The sequence below is a fragment of the Phyllostomus discolor genome, chromosome 4 (assembly GCF_004126475.2).
Source record: "Phyllostomus discolor isolate MPI-MPIP mPhyDis1 chromosome 4, mPhyDis1.pri.v3, whole genome shotgun sequence".
NCBI lineage: Eukaryota > Metazoa > Chordata > Mammalia > Chiroptera > Phyllostomidae > Phyllostomus > Phyllostomus discolor.
The window spans coordinates 204,896,704-204,917,809 of NC_040906.2; the positions used below are offsets into that span (position 1 = coordinate 204,896,704).

General features: G+C 56.3%; 1 protein-coding gene across 1 annotated transcript in view; it reads left to right on the plus strand.

Moving 5' to 3' along the window:
* IGF2R (insulin like growth factor 2 receptor) overlaps window positions 1-21,106 on the plus strand; it is a 98,184-nt gene that overhangs the window by 9,650 nt on the left and 67,428 nt on the right. The window contains exons 2-3 of the mRNA XM_028509663.2: window positions 10,148-10,287; window positions 20,196-20,323. Of these exons, the coding sequence (XP_028365464.1) occupies window positions 10,148-10,287; window positions 20,196-20,323 (268 nt within the window). The remainder of the gene's footprint in view (window positions 1-10,147; window positions 10,288-20,195; window positions 20,324-21,106) is intronic.

Here is a 21,106-nt window from a genome sequence, read left to right on the forward strand (position 1 = left end):
CCACCGTGTCCAGGCCTTGCAGCAGGGACCAGGAAGGACGGGAGGGCGTGGACGATGCCTCCGACGGGGGAAGGGTGCTCTGGCAGGGGGCACTGCTGACATGCTCGGGAAATGGCGGAGGGGCCCCTGGAGCTGGCGGGGCGGGAGTGACCCTGAGGACCCCAGGGACCCCGAGGAGGGCGGGAGGAGCCGGGCTGGGCCCCGAAGGCCGTTGCCGTGGCGCTGGCTCCCATTCCGAGGGTGGAGGGAGCCCGGAGGACTTGGAGCCGAGGAGGAGAGAGACACAGGGTGGGGGCGGCCGGGGTCTTTGGCAGACCGGGTGGGAGATCACGCGGGCCGGACTGCGTCCTGGCCGTGGGCGAGGTGGGGAACGGTCCCCTTCCAGGTGTTTCGGAGGCGAGGCTGGCGCGATCTGCTGACGGTCGGCCACGGGGTGTGAGGACACGGAGGAGAGACTTGCCCGGTGCAGTGGGGAGGACAGAGTGCTGTTTCCCCCGAGTGGGAAGGGCTATGGGAACGGCGTGTGGAGGTAGGAGAAGGGGTTCAGCCTGACCCTGTTGCTGTCCAGACGCCTCCTAGACACCCAGGTTGGGGGGTCGGGTGGCAGGTGGGTGCCAGGCAGCACCAGGGGCTGGGGACAGCGTGTGGGAGCTGCAGACCCCTGGGTGTGGTCTCCGAGGGGCTGCCCAGGAGGAGCAGGGGACCGTGACACCCTGGAGGAAGAACGTGATTGAACATGTCACCCTGAGCATTCCACAGCCCAGAGACCCAGCACTGACCCTCGGCCTGTTCGCAGAGGTCTTCCGTGACGATGACCCTCGTCTCATGGGTTGAAAGTGGGGTTGGATTTGAGGGAGGGGGCAGGGCAGGACATGGAGACAGCAGGTCTGGGCCACCCTTCTGGGAAGTTGGCTGTGACCGGGGTCAGAGAAGGGGGTGGTCGCTGCGCCGGGATGAGGGGTGGGGGGGGAGTAACGCACCCGTGGGAGAGCAGAGCGGCCCCAGGGAGGGTGGGTGCAGGAGCCCAGTGCTGGGGCCAGGAGGACGCAGGGCAGGGCGGGGGGCCCGAGACCGGGGCGGGGGGTGGGGGGGAGGCAAACACGGCGGTGGGTGGGGACGCGGAAGTGTCTGGCTCAGGCCCTCGATGCACCGGGGCTGCCAGGTCTCCCCGGAGGGCAGCAATGTGGTGCACGGCCGCTTTTCTCCACGAGTCACGTTCACGTCGGAGAGCAGCAGCGTTTGCGGACCGTCCCCTGAGTGTGCGGGGCGTGGGGTTCGTTTGCTCCACACACATTCCTCCCCTTCTCCTGGAAACCTCTCAGGCTTCGGGGAGACACTGCTGTCCTGCACGGGGTGCCTGGCTCAGCACCTGGGGGTGTGTGTGCGTGTGCGTGCGTGTGTGTGTGTCTTTTCCCAGCTGGGTATCAGGTGTTGCTGAACCCCAGGGGCCGGTCTGACCCCTGACCCCAGCCTCTGCAAAGCAGAGACATGTCGAGGGTCCCCATCTCGCCACAGAGAAGAGCTGGCCCCTTCCCGGGAGCTAGGAAGACTGGCCTGGCCGCGCCGCCCCCCCCCCACCCCCCCCCCCGGTGGCAGGTGGGGCAGGCTCTGAAGGAAGGACTGCATCTGGGAGGGGTTCCTAGGTCACGGGCGATGCCCGGCCCAGGTCAGGGGCCGAGCGCTAAGGTTGGGTCGGCTTTCAGGGCAGTCAGAGTCGGATTCAGACATCCTGTAATTAAGGAGGTTCAGCCTAGAACCCAGCCCTCCCTTATGCACGGGAGGGACCAAGTCTGAGAACACCCCGATAGTTACACTGATTTTGGAGTTCCACCCTCGCAGAGCAGGGTCTGGGGTGGATATCCTTCCCGGCTCGGCTCGGGAGGGAGGGCAGGCCGGGCCTTCTCGTGAGCTTTTTGTCCTGCAGGGGCACTGGCCTGGGTGCTGCGAAGTCTGCCCCGCACCTCCCCCTGCAGCAAGAGCCCCTGAGGAAGAGCCACGCTGTCCTCCCCCACTCCCCCACTGCCAGCAGTTGTAGGTCCAGCAGGTCTCTGTCCTGGTGGCGGCTGGGACAGGCTCGGGGCAGTTCCAAAGTGCTGTCGTGTCCTGAGTGATTCCAGGAGGTGGCTGGTGTGTGTGTGTGTGTGTGTCCTGAACCCCAAGGTTGCTGTGGGGGATGTGTGTGTGTCTGTCCTGAACCCCGAGGCGGCTGGTGTGTGTGTGTGTGTGTCTGTCCTGAACCCCGAGGTGGCTGGTGTGTGTGTGTGTGTGTGTGTGTGTCCTGAACCCCGAGGTGGCTGGTGTGTGTGTGTGTGTGTGTTTCTGTCCTGAACCCTGAGGTTGCTGTGGGGGATGTGTGTGTGTCTGTCCTGAACCCCGAGGTGGCTGGGGTGTGTGTGTGTGTGTGTGTGTGTGTGTCCTGAGCCCCGAGGCGGCTGGTGTGTGTGTGTGTGTGTCCTGAACCCCGAGGTGGCTGGTGTGTGTGTGTGTCTGTGTCTGTCCTGAACCCCGAGGCAGCTGGTGTGTGTGTGTGTGTCTGTCCTGAACCCCGAGGTGGCTGGGGGGTGTGTGTGTGTGTGTGTGTCCTGAGCCCCGAGCCCCGAGGTGGCAAGGCGGGGGTGGGGGTGTGTCCTGAGCCTCAGCACTCCCCTGTCTCTGCGCTGAGCTCCACCGGCTCCGTGGAGTTGGCCCAGGACAAGACCCCGTCCCCTCCTTTTGCTCCAGTTCCTTGCTGGTGTCGCCTGACATTCCTTCAGGAGGCCCCAGGACAGTCACCTATTTCTGTAAACTTAATTTTTAGCGGCCCGAAGCCTCCTGTGGGTCCGGGTGAAGCCTTCCATCAGAGTCTCTCAGACACCGTACGTTCCCGGTCTCGACTCCCAGGCCTTTTGGGGCGACTCAGTTTTGCAGGGCGCTGGGGCTCGGAGGAGTGACGGGTGACTCACCCAGTTGGTCGGGCAGGCGGGGCGTGGCTGGGTCTGTGGGCTCGTCTGTCTGTGGCCACGCCCTTTCTGGGTGACACCCACGTCCCTCTGTTCCACGAGGCTCCGTTAGTCACGCTCACGCGGCTTCGAAACACTTCACCAGCCACGGTTGCCCGCCCCCGGCGGCCCAGGGTCAGCACCGACCCTTCTAGCTAATGGGCTTCCTCCTGCGCCCAGGCCCCGTGGGACCACCAGGGAAGCCCAGGGACCGTCTGGCGCGTCTCACCTTTCTTTTCTTTCTTTCTTTTTCTGTTGCAGGTCCCACGTCTTTTCCACAGCTTTGTGGGTTTGTTAGAATAGGAAGTGAAGTACTTCCTGTATGAGCTCTGGCCTGGCGGTGTCAAAGGCGGTGACCCCAGCCTTCAGATCAGGGTGCCATCATCTCCCCAAACCGGATCCTTCTCTCTCGGTGTCAGCCGGCAGCGGGGGCAGGCGGGGGGCGGGCGGCGGTGGGGGGCGGTGGCTTCTGCTGCCTGTGCCCATTCTGGAAACCCCACCTCCCTCTGCACCCTCCTTTCCCCCCGCCCCTCCCCCCTTTTCTTCCCCTTTCTGGTTGGAGAGGCTGAGCGTTTTGAAGGGTATCGGGCTGGATGTATGAGCTGACAAACTCTCTGATCGTGATAAGGGACAGCGGTGTGCCAAACGACTTCCTGAGTGTTCTGTTTGAGGGCTTGGAGGCGGGCCAGAGCGGGAGAGCCTTTTGAAGTTCGGACTGGAGAGAGTTTGCATTCCCTCGTCCCCCCCAAATGGTAGATTCGCTGCTCCCTCTAGATCCGGAAAACCAGCCCTCCAGCCAGCGACCACGCTGCGTTTGCGGTGTGCATTTTTTTTTTTAAGGGAGCCAAATTACAGATTTACGCATGCTTATTAATTTTACTGGTGATTCCATCGTGCCTCGCTCCTGCTTTATATACCAATAATTGTAGGCCCATAATAAGATGTTTAACAGCTACGTGACCATGCTCGAGACCCTGAGACTCCCCGGGAATCAGGGACTGGCGTGTTTCAAAACCCGAGGGCTGTGCGCACCATCCCCCCGCCCTCCCTCCCCCGAGGCCAGGGGCAGAGCACGAGCTCGTGTGGCCTGGAAGGAATCCAGGTTTCCAAGATATTTTTCTTTAAAGGGCTGGGTATACCATACATTTCATAATTGAATTTTATATACTTCACTTGAGATGTTCGCTGGTTTTAAAATGAAAGAACTCCCTCCGTCCCCCCCCCCCCCGCCCCCCCGTCCTTGTCCTTTACAAGGCATGGCAGTTTCCCAGGTGTGCAGGGGTGACATTTGTGAAAGCTTGAGAGGCGTCACGGTAAGACACCAGTGTCACATGCTTCAGAAATATTGTCCCGTTGTACCTCTCTGGCTTTTTCTTTCGAATTTTCCCTGTCTTGGGGGCAGACACCCCTCCCCCAGTGGCGATGGCTTTGCACTGCTGCTGGGTAGCTTTCTGAGCCCTGGGCGGTCGTGCCGGCCAGTTTGGGACCGTGACTTCGGGGCTGCCCCCTGGGCGGGCCCGGTCCCGGCCGGGATGGGTTCCAAACGTGGCGGCGTTTGCTGCAGCAGCGCGGGCAGCGCCGGCCGCCTTCCTGTCTCGGGGCCGGCTGACAGTGTGCCGCTTGTGTGCTGCCCTCTCCCTGGGAGGCTGCCAGCGCCCTTCAGGATATTATGAAATTCAAACCGAACGAGGTTAAAATGGAGCCTCTGTGCCGCGGAGCGGACGCGGGCTGAGCGCCGCCGTCCACGGCGGCGGCTTCGCAGAGGCCGTGGGGTCCCCGTCGGGGCCAACGGGCTGCAGCTTTCTTCCAGGGGAGGACGCCGCGGCTGGGGCGCTCAGCGTGCACGGTGGAATCCATGGGCTGCGTCTGTCCGGGGTGTGTTTCAGCCACGCAGGCCACTTAAAAATCCGAGATGTCTTCAAGTGATTTGTTGCCTTGGGTGTGACTTCTCTAACCACCCCCTCTTCCCCGCCACCCTGGGTCTGACGACGGGTGGACTGTGTGGGCTGTTTCTGAGTTACTGATCCCACTCACTCGCGGACTCTCCCTGCCGGGTCTGCGGAGGGCAGTGCTCTGTGCACTAAGCAGTCGTGCTCGCGGAGCGTGAACCTGGGGTGAGAACAGTGTAGACGTGTTTCTTCTTCCTCCTCCTCGGTGGAGTCCTCGCCAGCTTGGCTGCAGAGCGAGGCCAGTGCAGCTGCTGGGAAGGGAACTGCTAGCTAGCCCTTCCTGGGAAACCAGTTGGGTGAGGGAAGAGAGAGATGGCAGAAGTCCACCCCCGGCATTTGGTGTGACCCGAACTGTGCGAGAGACAGAGCCCAGCTGGACGGGGCGGGGCAGCGGGGAGGGTGGCGGAAGTGTGACCCTAGGGAAGAGCTTGGGCTGGGGCAGGCGTGCCACCTGCGGACCGGCGTGCCCCGCGCAGCCTGGACCAAGGGTTCTCAGCACTGACTCGGGGGTCACCCTCAGGTGGACCGCTGGACCTCGGGTTCTCAGCCCTGACTCGGGGGGCCGCCCTCAGGTGGACCGCCTCTCTCCGGAAGCCTCTGTGCTACACCGGAGCTGCCGTTGCAGCGGCGTTGGTTGTCACAAGATGGAAACTCTAAAGTTTCGTGGACCGTCTCGCCAGGGTCAGCATTGTCATCGAAAGTAAATGTTTCTGAAAAGTGAAAGAAGTTTCAAGCACCGAAGGCAGTGACACCCGTTTTCTGTCACCGTGAAGCATTTGCCCCCGGGGCCCAGGCTGCCAGGCTGATGATTCCTGGCCTTGTCCCTGCCCAGCTGCGTGACGGTGGGCGAGGGGCCTGGCCCTTCTGAGCTGCGGGCTGGGCTCCGAGGCTGGGGGACTGGGGAGATGAGGGCGCTGCCCAGAAGGTGTGAGCCCCCCGAGGGGTGCTCTGGCACGTTGGCAGGCCCACCCTTGGCCAGGCTTCCTTCACCCTCTCCTTCCTTCTCCCTCCTGCAGTCAGTGTTTGGTGCCTGCCCAGCACTCTCCCGGGGTGGGGTCGGGGGGTGCTTGAGTGGCCGTGCAGCACAGTGGGGTCCCTGAGGAGGTCTGGCCTTGCGAGGTGGGAGAGGCCAGCGGGGTGGTGTCAGAGCTGGGAGGATTCAGATTTGGATGGGGTGGGGGTGGGAGCCAGCGTGGCCTAGAGGACGTGTGAGAGTGTGTGTGTGTGTGTGTGTGTGTGTGTGTGTGTAGCATTGTCAGGTTTGCTTTGACATGGATTTGGGGTTTTGGAGGGTGGGAAGGGGACACTGGCTAGTTACATTTTACACTCTGGACAATGAGGAGCAGAGGAGCGAGGATTTTGCTCGCTGCTGCTGATTTTCGGAGCCAGGGTTCTCGCACGGACCATCTTGGGTCCAGAAGAGCAATTCTGACTGCGGACCGGCCGGCTGCCTCCTTCGAAGACGTCCCCTGCCTTTCCCTGCTGCTCCCGAGGCTGGGGCGGCGGCCAGCGCTGCCGTGTGCGGCTTCCCAGTGACCATCTGCCCCTGGGGCCTGCGTGGCCCTCGCTGCTCCCCCTGTCTCTGTCCCCGAGGGTCCCTCAGGTGCGACGAGGGGTAGCCTAGAGCCCTGGTGACTCTCAGAAGACTTGACCCTGACACGGGTGTTGGAGTTTCATGGAGAGGCTCAGCGGGCTCTTACCCTGTCTTGCTTCAGGGTCTGCTTGGGTAGCAAATATGTTCTGACTGTGTGTGTGCGTGCATGTGTGTGTGAGTGTGAGTGTGTGTGTGTGTGTGAGTAAAGACTGCATTTCCACACAGCTTGTACGTATCTTCTTCCAGAGGCTTGTTTCTTGCCAAAAATTTAAAATTTAATATTACAGCGTAGTTTTCTCTGATCTAATATGTCGGTCTCATTTTTTTTTTTGTTGCCGTTTTTCTCCTTGTCTTTACTTGTGTCAGCCCGGACAGCGTAAGTTTTCTGTGGGTCTCAGCCGAGGGGGTCCCTTGGCTACTGAGTGAGAGTCTCACCCTTGGGTTCCCTCATTTTGTGTCTGCACGGTCACTTCAGGTAGAGACTTTTCAGGCCAATAATCCTTTTGGACAAAAGTGTATTAGTTCTTAAAGATCCCATTAAGTTCTCTTTAGTCTATAATAGTTTTATTGTTTCTGAAGCCTTTTTCTGGTTCTACAGTACGATCATGATGCTTTTAGATGCTAGCCTAAATTTAAAGAGTGACTTCAGCCTGGGACACTCTGGCAGGGTGGCCTCTAGCCTGGCAAGGAGTCTAGAATCATCCAGTTCCAAACACGTAATTTTCTTAACCAGTGCTATCAGATATTTAGATGACTTCCAAGTTTATTATGAAATCGTCTTTAAAAAAACACTACCAGCAGAAGCATATCTAGATAATAATTTAATCCATCGAGTGCGCATACCAGAATACACAACAGTTTTTTTGGAAAATGTTTCATGAGCCTGCAGATACGTTATTTCAACCCAGCGATTATCCCTCTGAGCTCCCAGTGATACAAGGCGCTAGGCATGCTTTTTGTTTCAAAAACAGCCTTAAGTCCGCTGGATTCCGAACGTCTCAGGCATTGATGGCCTGCAGATGCCTTGGTGTGGAGTTTAGGAACGTGCTGTTGCTGTCCCTTCCTTCTCACGTGATGTGGCCCAGGGCTGCACCCCAGTGCTGCAGGGTGGGGGGGGGGGGTGGAAGTGGCATGGGAGACGCCAGGCCGGAGGGGCCACCCTGGGGTGCTCAGGGCAGCCCACCCCCAAGAAGAGCCAGGACGCCAGGTCTTCTTACCCAGGGCCCCTCCCTTCCCACTCCCAGGACCGTTCGCCGCTTGGATCGAGCGCGAGAAAGCAGATGGGAAACGCACACGGAGAGCCGAAACGTGATTGAATGTAGCCGACACTCTCTCTCTCCAGGGGCCCTGGTTTTCAGAGAAGCCGGACAGTGTGTGTCCCCCATGCTTCTCTCTTTCTTCTCTGTTCTGCTCCCCCACCACACACTGTTTACATCTCCCTTATTTAAACATCACCTCTACAAAGACAGCAGTGGAGTGGTGTTTGTTAAGGAAAGCATAACATTTCATGCACTGCGTGGATTTCTTTGGAGTTGCTTCCTACCAGTCAACTCATGCCAGAGGGACACCTGTGTGTGCCTCTTCTGCATGTTAGGATCGTGAACCACCTTCGTGGGGCCACTGCTGAGGTGTCACGTTTGATGTCTAGGGTCCTGGAAGAACTTAGTCACTGCTCCTGAGCAGTTAGCAGTTTCTATAACTAACCGTAACCAGTAGACAGCTTTCACTAATACTCTGCGAATAGAAACTCGAGCTTAAAAAGTTGAAGGGAAGGTCCACGCACGCACGATGCCTTCTCTTGGGGGGGGGGGGCCTTCCTTTGCTTCAGGTACAACATCGGACCTGCTTCCTTTAATCTGCAGCCCCGGTGACTGCCTGGGCCTCACCTTCTGCCCTCCTCCTCCTCCTCCTCTTCCTCTTCCTCCTCGCCTGCTGAGGCCCAGCAGCCCTCTGTTTCCCACCCGCCTGCCTGCCTGCCTGCCTGCCGCCTGCCCAGCTCACTGCAGCCTGGGGGACTTGCTGTGGCCCCCCTGCTGGGAGGTTCTCCCCACCGCAGCTGCCCCCTGGGCGGCTCCTTTTTGTCCTTCAAGCCGCAGGGCACCACGCATCCCTCAGAAGGTGCGACTCAGTCCTTTCTCTCCAGCAGGGCTACTTCCTTTGTGCTGGTGGCTGGGAGTGTCCTGTGCGTTTGTTTTCTTGTTTACTGGCTGCTCTCCCCTGGAATACACGCCGGGAGGGTGGTGCCCTTTTATTTATTTAATTTTTGGCCTGCCTTGATCATCGCTGTGCTCAGTGCCTGTGCAGTAAATACTTCAGAATGTTTGTGAAGCGAATGAAAAAGGTCAGTGAGGGTCGAAGGAAGATGACTGTCTGCTGACGACTCCCCTCTCGCGCCTGGTGGTACTCGGGTGGCTCCCCCGTGCCTCTGACCCTCCCAGCTTGAGGAGGCAGGTCCGAGGTGTCAGGGGTGCCGGAGGGAGTTCAGTGGAACCTGCTTTGAGCCAGCCCCCCGCCTCGCCCCCCCCGCAAGGTAGGCCCTCACCAAGTGTACCAACCTGTTTTTCAGGGTGCTAGCAGTTCAGGGCTGGCAGAACTTCCGGGAGACACAGCCCGCCACCCTGCCTGAATGCTCACGTGTGCTTCTGCCCTGTGGCTTCTCCATGGGTGGGTGTGACCCATCCCTTTACCTGCAGGAGGACGCAGGGAGCCTTTCCCGCCACCAGCCCCACTGTGGGGTGCCTCCATTGTGCATGGGCAGCTGGGGAGATTTCCAGGCCAGAGGGTGTGTTGCCTGCTGTTTTCTGCCCAGGCCTTGCCCTGATGCCTGGCGGAAGGGCAGCTCTGGGGTGTGGACTGTGCCTTCCCTCCTCCAGGTGCCCTCGGTGGGTAGGAAACCTTGACACCCCTTAGGGTGGCCTCCAGCCCCCACAACTCCTGAGCAGGCAGAGTCTAAGCAATTTGGGGTTAATTTATCTCCCTCTCGTTTTGTTTCAAGCATGCAGATCGCTTCCTTGACAATTGCTCAGTAGCCACTTTGCCAGGGGTTTGAACACGCAGTGAGTCTGGGTGCACGGATAATACTTGTCAGCTGCCTGTCGCAGTCGGTCAGCCTAACGTCTGGCTCTGAGTCGGGTGGTGGGCGCCCCGCACGGCTCCGTCCTGTGGGTTCCGGGCTGAGCTGTGGCTGTAAGGAGCCAAGAGCCAGAAGAAGGACTGTCTTTCACGCCGCCATTCGTTTTTACATAAAATAAAGTAAAAAAAAACAAACAAACCACTCTTTGGCTTTCCAGCATTCCAGTGTGATGGGAACGGTTACTGTCTTATATCAACATGATTCTTGAGCAATTCCTTATCTGAGTCGGTATTCTTAAGTGAACGGCAGAATTTTAAGAATTTTGATGACTGTCGAGTCTGGAGGTGGCTTCTGGGCGGAGTGAAGCAGAGCAGGGTGGTACTCGGTGGCCCCTGCTCCGGCCTGGCCTCAGCCCCACGTAGGGGACTCGGGCATTTCTGGCTAATGACACCGCGGTGGTTCTGAGCAAATGTGGCCTGAGTGTTAGACTCGAGAGAAGTTCAGTTATTGGCAGATCCCTCGACAGTGACACGTTGTTTTTCTTCCTTTCTAGTTACACATGGGAAGCAGTGGACACCAAAAATCACGTGCTTTACACAATCAGTGTCTGTGGCAATGTGAGCATTGCCCAGTGTGGGGCGTCCAGTGCTGTCTGCATGCACGACGTGAAGACAGACAGCTTCCGTTCCGTGGGTGAGTAAACCGGTCTCGACGTTCCTGCATGTGCACGGTCCAGCTCTGCAAGCGTGACTGTGTGTGTGTGTGTGTGTGTGTGTGTGTGTGTGTGTTGCTCTCTGCGCAGTTGCGTATGCTTAGAATACATGATGCACATTTTATGTTTTGTCAGAGGTAAAGGAGGTAACCATTGGAATGTCCACGATGAGATCCAATTAAATTACTTCTGTCTAGGGCAGCGAGTTTCAACCAGTGCACCACCAGAGTTTTTTAAAACACGCAACACCTGACTGTTGAGTCGGGGGCGTGGCCTCCTTTCCCTTAAACCACAGGTGCAAACACAAGGCCGGCGGCCGAGGCCGGCCCTCCGCCTTGTTTTATAGGCCCGGCACCTGGTGTCGAGCTCTCACTTAACTGTGAAGGAGGAGTTACATGTATGCGGCCCTAAAGTTACATTCGGCCCTTTGAAGGCCACCAAAATGAGTTTGAAAGTGAGTTTGACACCCCTGCCTGAAATGGTCAAATAAAAAAATGACATTAGCCGACACAACGATAGCTGTCAGGGTGAATCAATCAAAGGTATGCCTATATTTTCATCAGATGGGCAGAAAATACATTTTCTGGTGAGCCTCGGAGTGTTACTAATCACTTTACGTGTGCCGTGAGATGGGAAGGGCTGAAAATCGCTGATCCAGTGGATACGGTGTAGTCAGCTGTTATGAAGAATTATGTGCATTTGTACTTGTTGACCTAGAAGGATGTTTCCTGCATGGCTCTGCCGTTCTCATGCTTTCCTTAAGCCGGTCTTTAGTTTTCTCCCTCCTCCACCCCGTTTCCTCTGGGGGCCAGCCCTTCCTCCTCACGCCCCACCCCCCGCCCCAGTAATGTTCTGCTGTCCTCTGTGGCCCCTGGATTCTCCCGCAGTCCGTATCCGCATGGGGCTCAGCAGTGGCCATTCGTGTTGGGTCACACTAAAAGTTAAGTAGTCCTAAGGACGGGCAGTCCTGGGGAGAAAAGTGTGAGGCTTTCTTCCCTAGGGCTGATTTTCTCCCCCCGCCTGCCCTCCTTCCGGATCAGGGTCCCTTTCCCCTGGTGAGGATGAAGGGCCCGAGGGGACTGACTGCCTGACACCCCCTGCAGGCCTGGTGGCGTGGGGAAGGGGCGGGTGCTGAAGTGCAGATGTGCGGGGCAGACGGAGAAGCAGCTGGTGTCGTCGTCCCCAGATTTGGCGGCGTGGCCGTCCACCAGGGCAGCCTGACGGGTGTGGCCGTGGCGAGGGGCAGTCGTGAAGCGGGGATGGTGTGGCACTGGGAATGGCGCGGGACCTCAGTGGTCCAAAGAGGGTGTTAGGTGGGTTTTGGGTGCTGGGAGGGGCAGTGTATGATGGTCGCTGTGCTTGTCATTTTGAAAAGAAATTCCTAACACAGTGTCAAAGAACTTTTCAGCAAGCCGCATCGTAGCGGTGGCCAGTGAACGTGTGTCTTCTGGTTTGTGGTTGTCTGGTAGCGCGTCACCGGCACGGGGGGACACCAGAGGCAGGCAGGTCACACACAGGAGGGTGGTCTGTGAGGCTGGCGTGGTTGGACATTTGAGAATGACCGAAGCCTGGCCGGAGAGGGGACATGTGCTGGCTGGGCAGGCAGTGGGTTTGTTTCAGGTTCTCTGTGATGGTCATGGGCGGCGGGGGGAGGTGATCTGATAAAATGGGATCTGAGGGAGCCGGGCCCGATGGGATGGCAGAGCTCGGTCAAGGGAGAGAGGCTGCAGGTAAGCAGGTGAGTTAAAAGCTGAGGCACAGGTTGGTGCTGATACCAACCAGCAGTGCCCAGTCTCACTTTACTCCCGGGCACGTGCGACTCGCTCTCCCCAGACCTGCCAACTCCTAGAGAGGCGGTCGGCTGGGTGCTGCGAACTTCCTGGCATTGGCCCTCACCACCCTGTCCTCAGCCAGGACAGCAAACCAGGAGGGATGTGTGTCAAGGTGACAGTCACCTGAGCAGAGGGGACTTGGATGTAGATCTGATTTTGCTGACCTGTGTCATACCATAGACTACGTTTGTTTTTGTAACTGAATGGTAACTACATGTCTCGTGTGTTTCTGTGCGAGGTGTTATGTTGCAAGTAAAATCTCTATTCATTTGTTCAGCAACTTTTTGAAGTAGGTTGTTCATTTCCCCCATTTTGTAAACGGAGACACCGACACATGGAACGGCCACGCCCCTCGCCCGAGGTGGCCCTGGAGCCTCTGCCCCTGCTCTGGGCCGTGGCGTTGGAGCGTCACAGAGACACGCAGACGGTGGCAGGGTGGGGACCAGAACCATGAGCGCGAAGCTGAGTGCCTGGGGAATGATCTGTTATGAACGAGCAGCCAGCGGAGAAAAATGTGAATTTTGAGAACAGCCACAAATCCCGGAGCTCCCAGTAAATCAGAGGAACGGGGGAAACTAGTGTGGCGATAGATCTAAATGTATGTGTATGAGAACCTAATTAATGTAATCAAAATTTTGGGTGTAATGTAGGTGTTTTCCTGTTAGCACACAGCAACAGCCCTCCCCTTCATATCATATAACAGAAATGACACATCAGTCAACATCCAAAGGAAAAAGGCAACAGAACGTGAGGGGGAAAAAACCGAGGAAAATAGAAATACAATCCGGGCGAGGTGAAATCTTCTCTCAGTGGAAAAGAAGACAGACAACCCGGGAGAAAAGTGGCAAAGGCTGGAGCAGGCAGCTCCCAGAGGAAATCCCGGTGGTCGGAGCCACCACCTTCGCTGGCCGGGTGCAAATGCAAATCACAGCGATAGTGGGATCTCGGGGCGGGGGAGGGGGGGGGTGGGGGGGGGGTTTCCCTTCCGTCACACCGGCAGAAGTGTGAATGGCTGCATCACACAGGGCTGGCAAGGAGCCCGGAAGCGGGCTCATTCAGATGCTGCTTGCTGTGGGAGGGTGGTTTGCCCGCAGCCTTTCGGGGAGATCCTTGCTGATGCCAGTTTTACCCTTGGAAATGAACACGAAGACCTCAGCTTCGGTTTAAGTAGTATTACATGGTTTTTGATTAAAAAAATTAAACACTAGCTCTTCCTTGGGCAGATGATGGTGTTACACAGGTAAACCTAGCGGGGTCCAGCAGTCATGTCTGTGGGTCCTGGAAGGAACATGTGGTCCCTTTTACAGCCCAGATGAATCATCTTCACCACATTCTAAAACGACCGGTACGTCGTATAATATGTTGGATTTCTTTTTAAACTACTTCAGATGCGGGAGCTGACAATGAAAACGTAAGCACTCATAATAATTCTGAGAAAAAAAATGCAATACTTTAAACATAAATGTGATGACCTCGAAATTCTCTTAGTCTGATACTGTCCCAGTCTAAATTGATGGCTCGGTTACCGCCACCTTCAAGAAAATTAGGATTGGTCAGGGTCAACATTGCATGTATGTGGAAACACTGAAAATGTCCACACTCCTCCCAGCGTCCCAAATATCAGCACTGTGGTTTCGGTTTAAGGAATCCGAGGGTTAAAAGCTCTCTATTCTGTATCCACTTGGCAAAGCCTGCCACCAGCCCGTGGAACTGACGCAGCGCACCCACCAGGGAAGTGGTCATTGAGGTTACTCACCACCAAAGCCGGGCTGTCTTCTCCTGGGCGACCTGGGCAGGACACGGGGAGCCCATCCAGTGGTAGTTGCAGTGTCCACTGCCTTCTCTCACTCACGAGCTGGCCCTGACCTCGGGTGGGCACCCACGTTGTGTGGCTCCTGCGTGCACGCTCAGAGTTCTGCAGCCGGCACCCCGGCCGACCCCTGGGCTGAGTTTGGTACCTCTGACTATGGGATGTGAAATGTCTCCTTTTCCTCTTAAGCCCTGTGTCCTTTTTTTTCTTAAAAATCATGTAACTCTGCTGGACATTTTAAGATATCTGGCTGAGTTTCAGACAGAACTTGTGTTTTTGTCCCCTGTCGCGCTCTCCTAGCCGTCTGGCAGCATGCCAAATTTTAAAAGTTACTTCTAGATCCTACTTTTGTAAATCTTACCAATAGAGGGAATTAGTACCATCCATAGGTTTTTTTTTTGCACAATCTTTTTTTTTTTTGTAGCGTGAATTGTGACAAACAAGTAGGCTGGAACAACCTAGCTATGGGGACGTTTCAGGAAATTGTACTTTATTTCTGATTTACTTGGTTAATTCACATCTTCAAAGGCAGATGAATAAAGTATGTTAAAACAACCAACACTTAATATTCATTTATTTATAACAAATACTCGAATGGATCAATCACTGAAACAGACAAAAACCCCTTTTCCACGGAGCTTACACGGAAAACAGCAGTGGCTACGGAGTGGAGTCAGTCGAATGTGATGGATGCTGTAAAAAAGGGAGGGAGGAGAGTCCGGAGCGCTGGCGGTCTCGGGAGTGTCCTTGGATCTTCCTCGGGGACCTGTTGCTGAGAAAGCGGCGTCTAAGCGAAGACGTGGAGCTGGAGTCTTGTGGCTCTGGGGCGGAAAGCCAGTGCAGGGAAGGAGGAGGGGGATCCGAGGGGGGGGGCGTCATCGGTGGTAGCAAGAATAGAAATCTCTTTTTAAAGAGTGTTGATACAAAGAGCAGAAAAATGAGGCAGTAGCTTGGAGGGAACACCCGGGTAGAGAGGATTCTTGTTCAATTTGGTGACACAGCATGTGATACAGATAGAGTCCACCTTGAAGGACACGACACAATAAAGACGCGAGAGTGGGCACTGAGAGAAGCCTTGCTCGAGCACACGGGTCACTAGCACGGAGAGGCCTGCCTGCCTGCCTGGCCGGCTCTGACGGAGGTGTTGGTGGGGCCCAGGGGCCGCGCGGCGGGCCCTGGGGTCGCCCGCGCAGTGGGGATCCCCAGGCCTTGCAGCCTCAGCGAGGCCGAGTGGCGAGCTCGGCTGGGCTCGGCCGGGGACGCCGAGGGTTGCAGGCGAGGCCTGGCAGGCCCGGAGCGCGGCCTGGTCGGGTGGGCTCTGGAGAGCGCGGCCTGGCGCGCAGGGTCTGGACGACCCGGCGTGGCCTGGCCTGGAGGGCGTGGCCTGGCCTGGCGGGTACGGGCGAGCGTGGCCTGGCGGGCCTGGCGCGCAGGGTCTGGAGGACCCGGCGAGGCCTGGGCGGCAGAGCGTGGCCTGGCCTGGCGGGTACGGGCGAGCGTGGCCTGGCGGGCCCCCTGGTGCGCAGGGTCTGGAGGACCTGGCGTGGCCTGGCTGGTAGGGCGTGGCCTGGTCTGGCGGGTCCTGGCGAGCGCGGCCTGGTCTGGCGGGCCCGGGCGAGCACGACCTGGAGGGCCCGGCCTGGAGAGCTCTGTCTGGCGGACCCAGCGCGTGGTCTGGCGGACCCCGCGCGGTCTGGCGGACCCGGCCGGGAGACCGCCGTCTGGCGGAACTGCCATGGTCTGGCGGACCCTGCAAGCACGGTTGGGTCTGGCGGGCCCAGGCGAACGCGGCCTGGCCTGGCGGGCTCGGCCGGGAGACCGCGGTCTGGCGGGCTCGGTGCGCGCAGCCTGGGCTGGAGGACCCTGCCTGGAGAGCGAGGCCTGGAGGACCCGGCGCGGTCTAGTCTCGTGGGGCCCTGCCAATGAGGCCTGTTCTGATGAGACCGGGCGAGCTCTGCCTGGTCTGGCGGAGCGGACCTGGAGAGCGCGGTCTGGAGGACACGGCGAGGCCTGGTGGGCCCTGGAGAGCGCGGCCTGGCGGGCCCGGTACGCAGGGTCTGTAGGACCCGGCGCGGCCTGGCTTGTAGAGCTCGACCTGGTCTGGCTGACCCGGCCTGGAGAGCGCCGTCTGGTGGGCCGGGAGCTCGTGGCCTGGTTTGGAGCACTCGGCCTGGAGACCGCGGTCTGGAGGACCGGGCGCGCGCTGCGCGGCGCGCTCTGGAGGACCCGGCGCGATCTGGCGGGCCCGGCGAGCGCGGCCTGGTCTGGCGGGCCCAGCGGGCGCCGCCTGGTCTGGCGGACCCGGTCTGGAGAGCGTGGTCGGGTGGACCTGGCGCGCGCGGTCTGGCGAGCCTGGCGCGGTCCGGCGGGCCCAGCGCGCGGTCTGGCGGACCCAGCGCGCGGTCTGGCGGGCCCAGCGCGCGGTCTGGAGGACCCAGCGCGGTCGGGCGGACCCGGCCTGGAGATCGCGGTCTGGAGGACTCGGTGCGGCCGGGCGGGCCTGGGCGAGCGTGGCCTGGTCTGGCGGCCTCGGCCTGGAGACCGTGGTCTGGCCGGCCTGGCGTGCGCAGCCTGGTCTGCAGGACCCGACCTGGAGAGCGCGGCCTGGAGGACCCGGCGCGGTCTGGTCTGGTGGGGCCCCGCCAGTGCGGTCTGGTCTGGCGGACCCGGCCTGGAGAGCGTGGTCTGGCGGGCCCGGCGCGCGGTCTGGAGGACCCGGCGCGGTCTGGCGGGCCCGGCGAGCGCGGCCCAGCCCATTTGGCGCCGTCCTCGGGAGCTGGCCGTGGGCCTGGCGTGCTGGCCGCCGCCCCGCAGTCCTCGCCCGGCTCTGGTCCGGGGAGGATGGCCAGGCTGGCCGGTTGCCGCGGTTGTGTGCCGCGGTTGTGTGCCGCGGTGCGCAGCGGCCTCTCCCTGAGTGCCCGGGTAGGCAGCCGGTGTCGGCTGCCTGGCGGAGCGGGCAGAGGAGGAGGATGAGATGGACCGGCGGGTGCGATGCTGATGGGGCCTGATGCTGAGGGGTGCCGGTGCCCCGCGCCGCGGCGGCAGAGCTTGGCCGGATCGCTCGCGGCCCGAGACCAGGGCCTTCTCCTTTCCTTTGCAGGGTGGACCCAGCAGTTATGAGGAGACCCCAGGAGCTCTGGGCACAGGGCCGGAACGGGCTGCGGTATGGGGGGATAGGAGGTGTGGGGGAGGGTCTTCAAGATGGGGGGGCGGCTCCTCAGCGCCCTCTTGTGTCCACAGTGCGCAGCTTCCCACTGGCTCTCGCTCCCTGTCTCCTGGAGAGCCGGGATGCGGGGGCGCACCGAAGCCCCGCCCCGTCTCCCGGCCCCAGACCCTCCCACTGTGGGCGGGGCTTCGGGCGCTGTCCACTGGCGCTGTCCTCGGTCCCGGAGCCTCGGCAGGATTTCTATGTCCTTTTAGCCGAAAAAACGATTTTCTAATGGACCTCGGGAGTTTCCGGCAGACCCTTGTGCGTAAGCAGGCAGGACAAAGAACCGCCGATCCGCCTGCTTGATGACGTGGGGCAGCTCTAAAACCCGTCACGACTTCTCCATTTGGCATCTTAATTTTCACCCCTCTCTTTTTTTTTCTTTTTCTTTTATAAAGAGATCTCAGCCTTCGTGTTAAATTGGGCCAATTATACTCCCGAGTTGATTGATGATACGCACTCATCATTAACCCTTGGACTAACCTTTTTCTTTTTGTTTTTAATTAGTTGTTTTGAATAACCACTGTGTGTTTCCCTTCCCCTTTCACTGGAAGTAACCATTAGCACACACCTACCTTTAAAGATTTTGTCCCTTCCCTTCCCCCCTGCCCCCCCCCCCACCACGTGTGGGTGTATGGGATTGATGCTTTTAGCTTTTGGGGGACTTATGTGGTAACAACCGTATCATGCTGCTGAAAATCAACTCTGTTGTTATCTTTCACTGTGGTTCATTCCTTCGAACTCATACACAATATTGTGTGGATCTGCCAAAGTTAATTTACTCTTCTGTTGATGGGCATTTGGGTTGTTTCCAGATTACTGCTAGTGTGAAATACACGAGCTGTTCTTCCGCTTGTTTTCTGGTACACGTGTGCATGGTTTCCTCTTGTGTGTATGCCTGAGATTTGAGTAGCTAGAGCTAGGTCACAGGGCACATGAATATTCAATTTTAGGGCATAATGGCATGCTGACTTCTGGTTGTACCAGTTCACGCTACCACCAGAAACACAGGAGACCTCTCGGGCTGCCTCCCCTCTAACGTTCGGTATTTAATATTTGGCAGTGGAATTGCTGTAATTGGTATGTCATGTGGGCTTGATTTGCAATTCCTCGTTCACTGGTGATGTTGAGCATGCCTTCGTATGTTTATTGACATGTGTTTCCTTCGTTCTGAGTACGGCTTGTCCATTTTATGTTCAGTAACCCATTCACATGACCTATTCTTTCTGTCTAGAAGCTTTAGAATTTTCTCTTTGCCGTTGGCATTAAAATTCACCATATTTTGACTAGGTGCAAGTTCTTAAAGACATTTGAAATCTCTCATCCTTTCATGTTCTCTGTCAGAGGTCATCTATTTTCTTTTATTTCCAAGATTTATAATTTTTTTGTTCTTTGTGTGTGAGTATGTGTATTCTTGGCCAGCTCTGTGTATCTCCCAGTTTATAACTTGTTTCTGTTTAAGCTGTTTTTTGATGAATATATGTTTTTAAATTTAGTAACTCAAATTTATCAATTTTTTTTGTAGTTAATGCTATCGAGCATTAAATATTTTCTTACATGAAGGCTGAAAGATAACTAACTGTATTTTCTACTAAGAGTTTTAAAGTGTTTTTATTTTATGTTTATGTCTTTAATTCATTTAGAATTGATTTTTTTTACATCGGTAGCAGGTAACAATCTAATTTGATCTTTTTTTCCATATGAGTTGCCATTTGGTTTCCAGTTTCATTTATTGAACATCCTCTTCGTCGCCCCCTGAACTGTTATTACTTGTGTCACACGTTAACGTTCGATTTGCACAAGCGTCCCCTCTGTTCCAGCCTCTTGGTCTCTGTTCTAGTCCGTTTGTCAGTTTATCTGTTCCTGTGCCAACTGCCACATGTTAATGTCATATAGATGTTTTTTCTGGATCATTACAGTCATGTCGCAGGCACACTGAGACATGATCATCCCACCCGTGGGCCATTCTGAAAAAAATTGATTTTATAAAACACATAATAGGAAGATATTGAATAACTTCGGTAGTGAAGTTACAGGTTCTAAATATACTCATATATTGGGTGGACCAAAAAGTTCATTTGTTTTTTTCTGGAAGATGGCTCTAGTAGTGCTCAGTTGTCTTTAACTTTATATGAAACAGTTTTGTTCGATTGTATTGTGACAGCTGCCATATCAGCATGTGTTTAAAAAAACTTACCAAAATTGGGGAATTTTTGTGCAGCCTTTTAAATGTTGAAGGTGGAAGAAAATATGCAGCGTTTTTGACATATTAGGCTTCATTATTTCAAGAAAGGTATAAATGTAAAAAAAAGATTTGCACGGTGTATGGAGAAAAGGTACGGTGACTGATTGAATGTGTTAAAAGTGGTTTGTGAGGTTTTGTGCTGGAGATTTCTCACTGGATGATGCTCCACGGTGGGGTAGACCAGTTGAAGTTGGTAGTGATCAAATTGAGACATTAATTAGGAACAGTTAACATTATACCACGTGGGAGATAGCCGACATGCTCAAAATATGCAAATCAGTAAAGCTATTGGTGAAAATGAAAAAAAATGTCTTTTATTTTATAGAAGAAAAACCACACAAACTTTTTGGCCAACCCAGTATCTTTGGTGATCACACTGATGCAAGATGGATGGAGTGGGGGATGTGGGGGATGGGGAGATGGGAGTGGGGCTAAGGGGACCGACCACCTAGGCGAGCACCAGAGCGCAGGGGTGAAGGGATAGTGGTCGCCATAGTAACAGACACGGAGAGCTGTGGCTGGATTTGAAATGGAGGCAGAACTAACAGAACTTCGAGCTGCGTTCAGCGTGGCCAATGAAAGCGATAGGGCTCAGTGTGTTGTGTTTGGGGCTCGGAAACCTGGGTGGGTGGCATGCCGTTCCTGAGACGCGGGATTCTTGGGAAAGGACGGTTTGTAAGTTTACAAGCTTTCGGTTGAATTACAGCACCACACTTAATTTTGTTTGTGCTGGAAAACAGCTTTATGGTTGTGACTATTTTACAGCTCGTTTGTGCCCTTTCCTTTCCAAATAGGTGACTCCTTCTTGAGAAGCGCAACCAGAACTCTTCTGGAATTCAACACAACAGCGGACTGTGATCTGAAGCCAAGCCCAAAGCACAAGATGCAGAGCAGCATCACCTTCCTGTGCGGGAAAACCTTGGTGAGTCCGCAGAGTCGCTCGGTAAGGTTCCTCTTGCTCAAACGTGTGCCCCTGGGGGGGTCGAGCTGGAGCGGTATTCCAGAAAGACTAAGGGAAGCAAATTGAAAACACAAGCAGGCAAACAAAGGCCCCCACCACATCGCCATCACCATGAAGAGCCAGTAAGTAAGAAATCGTAAGTCTGTAGTTACCACTTTCAAGTGAAACGTGATCCACATCCTGTATAAAACTGTCAGTCGGCGTGAGTAATGTGTTTGAACTCCAGGCCCTGTTTAATGTTTATTGCAGACACGATTTTACTCTCCTTCTAAAATCCCTTCCCTCCCTGCATTTTAGTATGACAGTTTTTAGGGCAGTGTGTTTATTTTTTAAAAAAACATTTTTCTTTCCTCATTTACATGGAACTTGAGAGATGGATATCTACCTAGGACGCCAGCTTTCAGTCAGCATGCCGCGGCACACCGGCGTGCCGTAAGAATTTTGAAAACTTGCAGTACCACTGACCTCTCTTTCCTTGTCGAATGAAAAAATAACAGCCAACCCAACAATAGCTGCCTGATGTGAATGAATCAAAATTATACCTATTTTTGGGGGTCAGATTGGCAAAAAACCCATGTTTGGGTGTGCTAGTGGTGGTAGTGGTTAGTGTCTGTGTGCCGTGAGACGGGGAAGGTGGGAAGCTGCTGGTCTGGGAGAAGAGTTGGCCAGTGGGTGGTGGGGTTCCCAACCTTCTGGGGTGCTGCTGTGTGGAAAGGGGGCATAACTGTTGAACGTGTGATCGGT